The sequence below is a fragment of the Microcebus murinus genome, chromosome 16, assembly GCF_040939455.1.
Source record: "Microcebus murinus isolate Inina chromosome 16, M.murinus_Inina_mat1.0, whole genome shotgun sequence".
NCBI classification, from domain to species: Eukaryota; Metazoa; Chordata; class Mammalia; order Primates; family Cheirogaleidae; genus Microcebus; species Microcebus murinus.
In genome coordinates, this window is record NC_134119.1 from 60,359,507 (window position 1) to 60,373,333 (window position 13,827).

The 13,827-nt window shown below is 52.4% G+C and overlaps 1 protein-coding gene across 2 annotated transcripts in view; it reads left to right on the forward strand.

Moving 5' to 3' along the window:
- Positions 1 to 13,827, forward strand: part of SIPA1L3 (signal induced proliferation associated 1 like 3) — a 204,017-nt gene that overhangs the window by 116,269 nt on the left and 73,921 nt on the right. For both annotated transcript variants that reach the window (XM_075993054.1, XM_075993055.1), the window contains exons 3-4: positions 4,574 to 6,386; positions 10,439 to 10,569. In XM_075993054.1, coding sequence (XP_075849169.1) covers positions 4,880 to 6,386; positions 10,439 to 10,569 — 1,638 coding nt within the window. In that variant the 5' untranslated portion in view covers positions 4,574 to 4,879. The remainder of the gene's footprint in view (positions 1 to 4,573; positions 6,387 to 10,438; positions 10,570 to 13,827) is intronic.

Consider the following 13,827-nt stretch of genomic DNA (forward strand, 5'->3'; position numbering starts at 1 on the left):
CAAACTTAAAGCAAAAGAAGGTGAAGGATCTAAAGCTAGAGAAACCAATGTCAGCAAAGGATGGTTTGATAATTTTATAATAGAAAGAGGCTTGGCTTTAAAAATGTCCAAGATAGGCCAGGCATGGTGGCTCATGCCTCTAATCCCAGCACTTTGGGAGGCTGAGGTGGGAAGATGGCTTGAGGCCACGAATTTGAGACCAGCCTGGGCAACATAGCAAGACCCTGCCTCTACAAAAAAAAAAAAAAAAAAGAAAGAAATTTTTATTTTTAAAGTCAAGATAACAGGAGAAACAGCTTCTGCCAACAAAGAGAGAGCAGACGAGTTCCCAGATGCCATTGAGAAAATCATTGCGGAGAGTGGATATCTGCCCAAACAGGTTTTTAATGCAGACAAAAGTACCCTATTCAGAAAAACAATGCCACAAAGGACATTTATTGGTAAGGAAGAAGAGTGAGCACCAGGATTTGAGGTGGGAAGGAATGGGCTAACTCTTCCAATCTGTGCCAGTGCTATCGCATTTATGATCGGGACTGCCCTTATCTGTAAAGTTGCTAACCCCTCAGCCGTGAAGGGAAAAGATAAACACCAGCCGCCACTTCTGCTTGTACAAGGCGTGGACAGTGAGAGCCCCGTTTCTGGATTGGTTCCATCCATACTTTATCCCTGAAGTTGGGAATTACTTTGCCAGTAAGAAGCTACATTTTTAAAGTTCTTTTGATACTGGACAATGAATGCCACAGGCCACCCAGAACCCCACGCGTCAACACTGAGGGCATCCAAGTAGTCTACTTGCCCCCGAACACAATGTCTGTAACTCAGCCTCTAGATTAAGGGCTCATAAGGACCTTTCAGGCTCATTACCCACAGTGCTCTGTGGAGAGGATTGTCAGTGCTAAGGAAGAGAACCCCAAGAGAGAGAACATCTTGAAAATCTGGAAGGATTACACCACTGAAGATGCCATTGTTGTCATAGAAAAAGCCGTCAAGCCAGAAACAATAAATTCCTGCTGGAGAAAACTGCCTCCAGATGTCATGCATGACTTCACAGGATTTGCAAACCGGCAGCTTTACAACAGAGCCAATCACAGAAATCATGAAAGAGATTGTGGATATGGCAAAAATGGGGGGGGGGGTGGTGTTAGATCTGGATCTTGGAGAAATTTGAGCTAATAGACACCACACCAGAGGAATTGACTTGACTCGAGATGGCGCTTCCCAACCAGTGCCAGGCAGTGAGGAGGAAGACTTAGAGGAAGCAGCGCCAGAGACCAAATTGACATTAGACAGTCTGGCAGAAGGGTTCCAGTTATTCAAGACTGCTTTCAACTTTTCTTATGTTACAGACCCTCCTATGATATGGGCACCAAAACTATTAATAAAGCAAACAGTGGAAAAAGGATTGGTTCCCTAGGGAAATACTTTGCAAGAAATGAAAAAGCAAAAAAGTCAGAAATTATGATGTATTTCTATAAAATTACACCAGGCGTGCCTGTCTCCCCTTCCACCTCCCCCACCTCTTCTGCCTCTGCCACCCGTGAGACCAAGAGACTCACCCCTCCCCTTTCTCCTCCTCCCCAGCCTGCGTGAAGACGAAGGTGAAGGCCTTTATGGTGGTCCACTTCCACTTAATAAATAGTAAAAGTATTATTTCTTCCTTATGATTTTCTTAATAACATTTTTTTCTAGCTTTATTGTAAGAATACAGTATACGATGCATATAACATATATAATATGCGTTAATTGACTATATTATTAATAAGCCCTTCCTTCTGGTCAACAGTGAGCTATTATTAGTGGTTAGGTTTTGGGGGAGTCAAAGGTTATATGTGGATTTTCTACTACGTAGGGGCTGATGCCCCCAACCCCTGTGTTGTTTGGGTGTTAACCATATTTATTGATTGACTAGAAATACACACAGATAATTCAAAGTAGCCAGTGGTTCACAATGAAAAGGAAGGCTCTCTCTCTCCCTTTCTTTCAAAACACATTTGATAATGGGGATAAAACAGTAGTTTACATTCTCATGAATGGGGACCAGTCGTAAAATGGAGAAATAAGTAAGTAGATTCATAAATGCTAAGGAGAACAAAGCAGGGGAAGGGTCTGCGAGCAGTGGGGACAGACACGTGGTCCCCTCCCCAGAGGCAATCGCTTATTAACAGTTTCTTGAAAATTCTTCCAGAGATCTCTGCATGGTTGTTTGCTGTTGCTGTCATTTTTGCTTTTCACATTGGGAGATGTTGCATACAATTCTAGATTGCTGGTTTCTCTGGAAAAATCAGATGATCTGGCATCCACCTTCCCGGGAGGCTCGGCTAGTGGGAGCCGAGGCCCCCCCGCCTCTTCAGAAGGTGCCGCTGCTGTCCAGCTCACCGCAGGCGCCACCTGACCTCTCGCCCAGCTACCTTAAGTAACCCCACACTGTGGGTTTTCCAGTTTCTTTCACCTTCTCTAGCCCATCCCTGCACTGCTGCTCTGCGACTTCTTTAGGACTATTCCTGTGCTCACAGAAGAGGGGTGCCCCCTTGCCCCCCACCCTGAGCCTCCCGTTTTTCTTTCTATTCTCACTTGCTCAGAGGCTGTAGGCTCTCCTCACCATCGTGCTCCGTGAACCTGCTTCATGTTGCTGTCTCAGACTGTCTCTGCCAGTTCACTCTGTACCTCTGGGCACAAGTTGGAAACGCCCCCTCCACTCACGCACAGCAGGCCTTCACTCCTCTGCACGGGAAGCACCAATAGCTTGACCAGAATGGCCACGTCCAGCTCTAGTTCCAAGGCAAAGAAAAGCTATGGGTCACCTTGAGCCAGGTGCCCAGCCCAACCCAGCACTCTGCTGCCCTGAACAAGGTCAGGTCTGTTGGCAGGAGGACACAGCTTCCGTCACAGACGGTGGCCCACTTTCCCCTTCATCTCCAGCAGGGGTCTCATCCTCTCCAAGTTCAAGGTAGAGACAATGGGAAGTGATCTCGCAGGGTGTTTTACACTGCGGAATGCGAATGCCCTTCCCCGGAGCCCTGCAGGTCAGGATGTCCTTAGATTAGGCAGAGGCCGTGTGTTTGCTCGTTCACACGATGAATAGCGAACGAGTGTCCTGGCCGCTGTTCTAGGCACTGCACATACATCAGTGAGCGTTTGAGTGATGGAAGGTCAGCAAGCAGAGCGGTGAGTGACTGAGTGACTGAGAAAGGCTTTGAGGAAGACGGGGCTTCTCTGTCACTATAGAGTAGTCTGGGAAGTCCTCACTGAAGAGCTGACATGCACAGGAGCCAGCCTGGTGGAGAACTGAGGGAAGATATGTAGATGTCCTGGATAAGGGTTGGTACATCAAAAGAACAGAAAAGAGTGGCTCATGCATGTAATCCCAGCACTCCAGGAGGCCAACACAGGAGCATCGTTTAAGGCCAGGAGTTCGAGACCAGCCTGAGCAACATAGACCCCATCTCTACAAAAAAGTAAAATAAAAAATTAGCCAGGCATGGTGGTATACACCTGTGGTCCCAGCTACTCAGGAGGCCGAGGCAGAAGGATTGCTTGAGCCCAGGACTTTAAGGTTACAGTGAGCTGTGATCGTGCCACTGCACTCCAGCAGCCTGGGCAGCAGAGCAGGACCCTGTTTCTAAAGAAAGAAATAAAAAAAGAGCTTACTCAGGGATGGCGAGGGCCATCAAGGACACTGGCAGGGGCCAGGTCGGGGGGTTGAGGGTCTGGGGGGAGGGGGTTGGGTTTTTTCTCATGTCATAAAGAGTCATTGGAGAGATCTCAGCAAAGAAGTGATGGGATCTGACTTCCAGCTCACAGTATCTGTTCATCACATAGGTTTCTAGAGACATTCCTTCTGTGGCTTCCTTCCTGGTGGAGTGGCCGGATTGGGCAGAATATAGAGCAGGTGGACAACAGTCTGGCCTCTGTGTGAAGCCACCAGTCCACAAGAAATACAGGGGTCAGAGGAACATGTTAAATGGCATCATTGGCATCCCCAAAATGGGAAAAGCCACAGGACAAGTGACCCGCTTCCTGTCAATAGTTAAACAGCATCAAAATAAAGGAAGGTGGCCAGTATAGAGTAGAAGACGCTTAAGAAAAATATCTTCCAAAGCAAGGGACAGATCTTGTTTGGATCCTGATTTAAACGAGCCAATCACAAGAGACACCTGTGAGACAGTGGGGACCACGTAATGCAGACAGCGTAGTGCGTGGTAATGACCTCCTGTTGATTTAGATGGCTATGGCATGGGATCATGGCTACTTTTTAAAGACCCTATCTGCTAGAGATACAATCTAAAATATTTACAGATGAAATGACCTTTAGGGTTTAACCTAAAATATTGTCACAAACAAATGGGTATAGGCTGGGTGGATGGATGAGACAGGCATGGCGAACAGTTGAGGGCTGTTTTAGCTGGGGATTGGCTTATCACAGTCCCCTCTCTGTTTTTGAATATGTTTGCACATTTCTATAATGAAAAGTTTTTTTAATGAGTAAAGCTGTCCAAAAAATGTCACATTTCCCATTCTCTGGGAGCAGTAACATGTTCATCACGTCTCACATTTTCCTTTTCTCCCCTTTCAGCATGGCGGGGACGACGCCCTTGCCGCCCGCTGGCCGGCGCCTGCAACCGCCGCTTGCTCTGCCCTGCTGAGCGCCCAGCCTGCAGCCCCCAGGACAGCACCTGCCTCTGAGGTTGTCCTGGCCCGGCTGCGCACAGCGATGGTGGAGAACTGGACTCCACAGGCTCACGACCTTCCCGTCAGGTTTCAGGGACCAGCATCCTTCATCCGGGGACTGGCGGCCCTGAACAATGGCTGAGGGCCAGGGGACCCCATAGGGTTGCACCGCAGCTTCCGGGGGCCAGCAGCACTCCAGTGCCCGTGGACTATGACCGCCTATCGGCCCATCCCCCCTGATGGCGTGGACCTGGCAGCCAGCTGTGGGGCCAGGGGGGCCGACGTCCTCCCGGGGCCACACACCGGGGATTATGCTCCCGTGGGATTCTGGGCCCAGAATGGCAGCATGTCCCAGCCTCTTGGGGAGAGCCCGGCCACCGCCACCACCCGCCCCAGCCCCACCACCCCTGCAATGCCCAAGATGGGCGTGCGCGCGAGAGTGGCCGACTGGCCGCCCAAGCGGGAGGCCCTGAGGGAGCAGAGCAACCCGAGCCCCTCACAGGACACAGATGGCACAAAGGCCACCAAGGTGGCTCATTCCATGAGGAGCGTACAGAATGGACAGCTCCCCACCAGCACCTCGGCTTCCTCAGGGTCCAAAGCCTTCCAGCGACTCTCCAGGAGAAGGTCCAAAGACGTGGAATTCCAGGACGGGTGGCCCCGGTCCCCGGGCAGGGCCTTCCTCCCCCTGCAGCACCGCAGCAGCAGCGAGATCACCCTCAGCGAGTGTGACGTGGAGGACGCGGGCGAGCCCCGGGGAGCCCGGCACACGGGGGCGTTGCCCCTCTTCCGCGAGTACGGGAGCACCTCCTCCATCGACGTGCAGGGCGTGCCCGAGCAGAGCTTCTTTGACATCCTCAACGAGTTCCGCAGTGAGCAGCCCGAGGCCCGGGGCTCCCAGAGCCTCGCTGAGCTCCTGCGGGCAGACCCCGGCCCACACCCCGTCGGGGGCGGCAGCGGAGCCAAGGGGGACCTCCGCAATGGGCAGCCCTCGAAGGACAGTCTGCTGCCACTGCAGCCCATGAAGGAGAAGGACAAGGCCCGGAAGAAACCCGTGCGGGGCCTGGCCGGTGGGGACACGGTGGACTCGTCCATCTTCCGGAAGCTGAGGAGCAGTAAACCGGACGGGGAGGCCGGGCGGTCCCCGGGGGAGGCGGAAGAGGGTCGGAGCCCCCCAGAAGCCAGCAGGCCCTGGGTCTGTCAGAAGAGCTTTGCCCATTTCGACGTGCAGAGCATGCTGTTTGACCTCAACGAGGCGGCCGCCAACAGGGTGTCTGTGGCCCAGCGGCGGAACACCACCACGGGCGCCTCGGCCGCCTCGGCCATGGCGTCCCTCACCGCGTCACGGGCCCACAGCCTGGGGGCCCTGGACCCAGCCTTCACCAGCACCGAGGATTTGAACTGCAAGGAGAACCTGGAGCAGGACCTTGGCGACGACAATAGCAACGACCTGTTGCTCAGCTGCCCGCATTTCCGCAACGAGATCGGAGGCGAGTGTGAGCGCAACGTGAGCTTCTCCCGGGCTTCCGCGGGCTCCCCGAGCGGCGGCGAGGGCCACCCGGCGGAGCCCGCCCTGAGCGCCTACCGCACCAACGCCAGCATCTCGGTGCTAGAGGTGCCCAAGGAGCAGCAGAGGACTCAGAGCCGGCCCCGGCAGTACAGCATCGAGCACGTGGACCTGGGCGCCCGCTACTACCAGGACCACTTCGTGGGCAAAGGTGACAGGGGCAGGGGGTGGGGTCGGCTTGCCTTGTCCCTGAGATCCCACTGCTCAGTCACTCACTCTGTGCCCAGCCCTGCTCTGACACTGCCGGTGCGGCAGGAAGGGAGACCTCCCTCCTCGGGGGCTGTGAGGACACAGTGAGCCGAGCCACACCCACTGTGTCACACACGCCTGGCACTCCATAACGCTTATGCTGCGTGAGACGACAGAAATGCATTTATTCTGCAAATACGAGCTTGGTGCAGCTGTGAGCCAGGCACTTTGTAGAGCCTGGGGATCTAGTATTGACCAGCTTAAAACAAAAATTCTGTCTTCCTGGCACTTAATGTTTTAGTAGGGTAAGACAGACAATACAACAAGAGAAAGACACAAAATGCAAAGGTGTGGTAGGATGCTGAGCGCTATGGAGAAGAGTCAGGCAGGGAAGAAGGGAACGGAGTGCCCAGTGGGGGGTTGCAGCTTGCAGCGGGGAATGGTCAGGCAGGGCCTCCTGAGCCCGTGGCGTTTCAGTGCCACGCAGAAACTGTGGCCGGTGTCCCTAGCACAGAGAACAGCAAGTACGAAAGTCCTGGAACACTGGAGGAACAGGCAGGAGGCCAGTGTGACTGGAACAGAGGGACCGAGGGAAAGTGGAAGGAGTTGAGGCAGAGAGGTGATGAGGGCAGATCGTGCAGGACTTTGTGGGCCTTGGTAAGGACTCCCATTTGTACCTTGCATGAGACGGAGCCGCAGGGGAGGGTCCCGACCTGACCCCCGTGTCCAGTCTCCCTATGGCTGTGTGTGGGGAGCAGACTGGGGGGGGGGAGGGCTGGATGACCGGGGCGGAGGCCGCTATGATAGTCGGGGCAGGAGATGATGGATGAGCCTGGGATGTCTAGGACAGGAACCCAGGAGTGGGAAGAATCTTGCAGGCAGGTTCTGGGTCCATTTTTGAAGGTGGAGCTGTTGATGTTTGGAGGGTGGGCTTCGTGTATCATTAGGGTCACCGGTGCTAGTGGGGCGACCCTAGAAGGCACTGTAGCACAGCGTACAGATACAAACCCAGGCGGCCACAGGGGCCGGGCAGGAAATGTGCACATGTGAAGCAGGGACTAGGCAGCTTCTGCTCAGCTCCAGCTGACCCTTGTAATGCAAGAAATGCAGACAAACTCAGTAATGCCAGCCTTTTTGATTTTTCAAGAGTCTCCTAAAATTCAGATTGTTTTAAATGTGGACTTTCCTAATTTTTACATGCTGGCAGCTGTAATGATTCAGAATTGCTTGTAACTGCTAGTGACAGGCTGAAACAACATGGCAGTGTCTCTCGCTTAAAGACATCTAGAGGTCAGCAGCCGGTGGTGCGGGTCCTCCCCAGCCTCAGTGCGCAGCCTCCAGTCCCCCTGGGCCACGGTGGCTGCTGGGGCTCTAGCCACCAACCATATGCACACTTCCAGGCAGGGAAAAGAAGAAAGGATCGGGACAGAAAGGCAGACCCCCTCTCAGGTCACCCCCTTAGAGAGCTTTCTCAGAAGCCCCATCCAGCCACTTCTGCTCACTGACCCCTCCCATCTGCAAGGAGATTGGGAAATGGAGGGTTTTAGCTAGACAAAGTCCCTCACTCCCCACCCCCACACACACACCCCCAGCAAGAATAGAGGGATTTTACTAAAAAGAAGGGAAAAATAGATAATGGGTAGGCATCTGGTATACCACAAGAACCAGCTTAAATTTTTTTTTAAAGTAGCATCCTGGTCAAACGTAGCAAATGTCACTTAGGTCATCCCACAGGGATCAGTGTATATATTCTCGGCAGTGCCAACTTGGAGCCGGATAGCCCTGGGTTTGGGGTGTCTGTTCCATAGTCCATTGAGCTTTGTGATACATTTCGCCCTTCAGACCGTCCTCGTGTGACAGATGGAGATGATCATGCTAGCATCACATGTGCAGAACAAAATGACAGAGATCAAAAATAAAGGGAAGGATGAAAAAAGAAGTTCCAGGTAGTTGCTTACTGGGAGAAAGCCAGTGCGGGAAGCCAGTATCTGCACGACACGGATTTAAAGGCTAAAAAGCACTTTTTAGAGACACTGAGAAGTCTATTTTATGTTGCTTCTTAAAAATTCACTAAGAACTTCTGGTAGTTGTGAACCTTTGTATACCTGGCAATGTGATTTAGGAATATATAGATTTAAACTGATAAGGCTACAGGAGAGAGTGGACAAATCCACAGCTATAGTGGGAGAAGTTGACAGGTTCGCTCACTGAAATTGACACATCTAGTAGCCAAAAAATAAGGATGAGGAGGATTTGAATAGTTTGAACTAAACTAAACTTGATTTTACATTTCTGTGTATTATTAACTATGTACCTAATCAAAAAAGAACACATTCTTTTCAACCCACACATAGAAACACTTGCATGAAAGGAATCTAGATCAAATAAGATTATATTAATTCATTAAAACACTTAGTTGTCAAGCAGGTAGGAAGGGCTCATCAGGAAGCTTTAAAAAAAAAAAAAAAGCCATTTTCTTTTTTAAAATGATGGCCTTTGTAGCCCTGGAAGCTGTTAAAGGAAAAAGTATTCAGTGATATTTGTTAAAGCACAGTAAGGAAGACTTACTCAGGACCGTCATGGTAGGTGTAGGGACCACTGCATTGGGGTCTTGCAGTCAGGGAGAGATTGGGCTCAACTCCGAATACAGCATGAGCAAGTGGGAATTTACAGCCAATAAGTGGGTTGGGGGACAGTGAATGGAAAATTACTAAGAGGAAACGTCAGGAGTAAGGGGAGTTAATGCGTTAGTCATTGGCCAGTGTTTATTGAGTGCCTACTGGGATGGAGAGCCTGTGCTGGGATTTGCAAGGTGCTGGGTGTGCATTGGTGGAAAATACAACACTGTCCCTGCTTCGGGGACGAACTGGTATCTGTGGAGTACAATATTTGTTCTGTTCTCTGACCAGCTGGGGAGATCGTTTAACCCACTGCAGATGCTGTTCTGATTGGGTCTGTTAATTAACACACAATATTTTGGCCTTAGATTAGCCTTTGATTTGCCAGGAGCATCTCATGAGAATAGGCACCGTCGTTAAATATTCAGAGCACTGGGATGGGAAGGAGAGGCAGCTGCTTGCGGTGCCATTTGAATTTCTGACGGTGGTTGAGTGCTGACTTTGCAGACTTGAGTGAAGACAGACTGGGGGGGGATCCCCACCACCAGCACAGGGTACTTGGGTTGTACATCGGGAAGAACCGTTTGCCTGGAAGGGTTGTGGATAGCAGCATGTCGTCATTTAGGAAAGAGAGCAGAAGACTTGCTCCATGACATGCTAAAGGCTCTGTCACCCTAAGGGGAAAAAAAGAGCAATGTCTAAGTTACCTATGTCTAAAGAAACATGGTCACATAAAGGTGACGCTTAAGGACTCGTATCATAGGTGACAACAAACATCATGCCCTGCGTATGGTTATAGCCGATACTTGGTACATGCTTAGTTACCTGCAGGGTGCTAAGTGCCCCACGCTCATTGATATATTTAATCCTCACTGCTGGGCTGAGGAGTGGGTCCATCCTTAACCCCACTGTACTGCCAAGAATGCTATCAGGTGACTCGGCCCTGGCCCAGATGTAAGCCTGTGAGAGGTTCTGTAGACGAGAGTCTTACTTAACCACTTCACGAGGGCTAATCGGCAGCTAAACTGGGCGAACCATTTGCAAACACGGGATTAACCACAGAGATGCTGGGTTTATGACATGTCACGCACTGCGCTGAAGCATTGTATGTTTGTAGCTTCATTTGTCATGCTCACGTCAGCTCTCTGAATCCCGGGTAGCATCAAGGCCCCCTTTTTTCAGATGAGAGCACTGAGGCTCAGAAAAATTCCGACCTGGCAGAGGTGGGACAGCGAGGTGGGCTTCCGCCCTTCTGTGTCTCCGTCGGGTGTGGCTGCGACCTGCGTCCGCGGGTTGCGCAAGAGCCTGCCCTGGCATCCCATCGGCAGGCCTCTGTGCCATGGGACCTTTTCTTCCCAGACAGCTAACCCTGAACGCGCCTGCTCTTCCTTTCTAGAACATGCCAATTACTTTGGCGTGGATGAGAAGCTGGGGCCAGTGGCTGTGAGCATCAAGCGGGAGAAACTGGAAGACCACAAGGACCACGGGCCTCAGTACCAGTACAGGATCATCTTCCGGACCCGAGAGGTAGGTCCCGCCACTGTCGCTGTTATCACATCGGTGACGTGCACTCGTGGCTCTGAGCCGGCTCTGGGGGCAAGCGTTTCCCCGGCTTCGTCTCATGTAACCATCCCAGAGAACAGTCCTGTTAGTCTCTGCGTTTTACAGGAGAGGAAACTAAGACTTAGAGACATTAAATGATACAGGATCGTGAATGAGCAGCCAGGCTGAGATTTGAATCCACTGTGTCTGACTTAGGAGCCCAAGATCACAAAATCCATGTGCAAGAGACTAACTGTAGTTAGCATAGAAGATAAAGGGGGCAGGGAAGGAATCATTTCAGGATCATGAAGTGTCCAGCACACTGGAGAGAAGAATTAAGCCTGAGGCAGGACAGAAGCTGGGAGATCTCCACAGCAGGCCCTGCTGTTAAGCTGATCGGCTGTAAACACTCCCTACAAGTCACTTTCCATTCAGAGCAGGGAATCCCATTGTCCTGGCTCTGTCAGAGGTCTGCCCCTGAATTAAATGTGCAGCCCTGGCTAGGGGAGAAGGCCTGTTAGGGGCGCCCATGCTTTATTACACTCTTAATTGTAAGTGACAGAAATCTATAACTCGCTTAAGCCAGAAACAGAATTCACCAGTTCACATAACTGCAAGCCCAGGGGTAGGGCTAGCTTCTGGCATAGCTGGACTCAAATGCAATCACCAGGCTCTCTTCTCCCCTCTCTGCTCTGCTTGGCTCTGCTGCTTTTTGCATTGCGAAAGCCATTCTCTTCTGCCACCAAGAAGCTCTCTGCATGTCATGGGAAAATGGAGACTGGCTGCTCAGATCTTCCACATCTTTCTACCTTCTCATCCAAAAGGAGCAGACTCATTTCTGTCTTCGGAATCTGGATGGGCTCGGGCTCTGCTTGGATCACAAGCCTGCACCCTGGGCCCGTCACTATGATCGGGGGCCACAGAGGAGACTGGCCAGATCTAGGACATGTGCTCCAGGGGCAGGGCAGGGGCTGTGATTGACAGTTCCCTCAGAGCCACCTGGAGGAGGAGACGATAGGTGGGGGGGGGGGCTAGGTCCTCAGCAAAAAGAGGAGAGCTAGGCAAGCAGAAATGACAGAGACTTCCAAATAACCCAAATGAGGAAGGCCTTCCCAGAAAGGGGACAGTTGTCAGCTAGGCAGCCCTCCCAAAATGGGTCTCATCAGGCCTGCGGGCCTGGCCTTTGCCCAGGCCTGGAGACGCAGCAGGCTGCCACTGCCAAGGACTTTAGGTTGGGGGCCAGCCAAGTCCTGGACCTTGTCCAGGCCGGCAGATGCTGCACTGAGGGCCCTTGCCCGGTCCCCTGACCAAGACCTTCCTGGTGAGGGGGATTGGGATGACACGGAGGCTTTGTGGCCGCCGAGGAGAGGCGGCCCCAAAACCACGTGCGCCAGACCACAGGTGGTCACCAGCCCCTGCGCCCCTCCTCCCTCTGCTCACCTTTCTGGCCAGATGAGCACCAGGGCAGAATGTGAGGTGACAGCTCACACTGCGTCACGCTGTCGTAGGACATATGGGCAACTGCTGGGCAAAATGACCACCACAATCATAGACTAGTAAATATTTATTACAGTTATTATTGTGACTGCAGATCTACTTAACACTGTGTGTCGGGCATCGTTCTGTGCTTTTCATGTATATACTCTCATCAAAGTTCTATGACGAAGGCACTGTTGTCCTCATCTATATATGACAAAGCAGGCACGGAGAGGTTAAGGGACTTGCCCAAAGCACCCTCCAGCGCGTGGCAGGGCCGGGGTCTGCCTGTGCTCGGCCACCACACACGCTGCCTCTGGGTCTCACTGACCCAGCTCAGGGCCTGTTCGTGAGCTGTGAACTTAAGCCACACGGTGCTGGCGCTTTTCTTCTTGTTTGCAATGAAAATAGAATATGTAGAACGAATTTTTTAAATACCCATCAATGTCATATGTATTGAGAGTCATGAGACTCTAGCGCCAAAGTACTGGGTCAAAATACAGTTTTTTTGCTGTGGCTCCTATTGAGTAGGTTTGAGACGGGCTCGATGCCGTGCCAGCTTGTGCCTGCTGCCGCGCACTTCCCGCCCCAGCACCCGCAGAACCAGCCGCTGGGGACTTCCGGCCACCCGGGGGGCTAGGCAGACCCTTTGAGTCTCGTGGCCACAGGTCTGGGATTCGTTCATTCCACAGAGATGTACTCGGCACCAGCCCGCGCCCAGCACTGAGGGATCTGTAGTGAATGGGGCAGCAGAGACGCCCGCGGGACCGTGTCCTGCACGAGACACCTCAGCACGTTGTATGGCGCAGAGCAGGACGGCCAGGTTGAAAGGAAGGCAGGGGAGAGAGATTAGTGTGGTGGGTGGTTAGAGTTTTAGACAGGCTGGTCAAGAGAGGAGTCACTGGGAAGATGGCATTTGAGTAAAGATGTAAAGGAGTGAGAGAGAGAGAGGGGCCATGTGGACAGCTAGTAGAAGAGCGTTCCAGGCATCAAGAACAACCAGTGCAAAGGTCCTGTGGCAGGGCCACGCTTGATGTGCTGGACACCTTGTGTGAGTCCTAATTTGGCCACTTAGTAGCCCTGGAACCTCGGGCACATGGCTTCCCTTCTCAGAGCCTCAGTTTCCCTCTTGGAAATCTCAGGCTTGCAGAGCTATGACATGGCTCAGTGAGCCCGCACCTATGAAGGAGGTAGTGCTGGGCCTGACACTTGGGGGAGCCCAATGAGGTTAGTTGTCGGAAGGGGTCTTAGTCTACTGTCCCCTTGTTACCCCCGAGTCGCCCCGTGGACCGTGACCGACCTGAGGTTCACAGCACAAGCAGGCCTTCTCTGCGCTCACACACAGACACGGGCTCAGCCCTGGGCCCAGTCCCTTGCACAGCTGCCCTGTCGAGCCTTCAGGCCTGAGGACCCATCGTCGAGAGTTGGAGGGAGGGGCAGTGGCCCACAAAGTTTCCACACTCCGTCTGTCATGGAGGCAGAACAGGGGGTCACACAGCCCCAAAACAGTAACAGCAGTGGTGGTGATAATAGCTGACACTTTTAGCACGTATTAGTGTCCTGAGTATTCTATGCATTGACCCATCCAACCCTCTCAGCTATCACACGCTGTGGCCCCATTGTCCTCATTGTGCAGATGAGGACGTTGAGGCCCGGGGAGATGATCACTTGTCAGGGTCCCCCAGTGGCAGAGCCAGGCTGTGGACCCAGGCTGCCTGGCTCCCGAGCCCATGCCCTTATCCACCGCACCCCAGTGCCTGCTGGGTC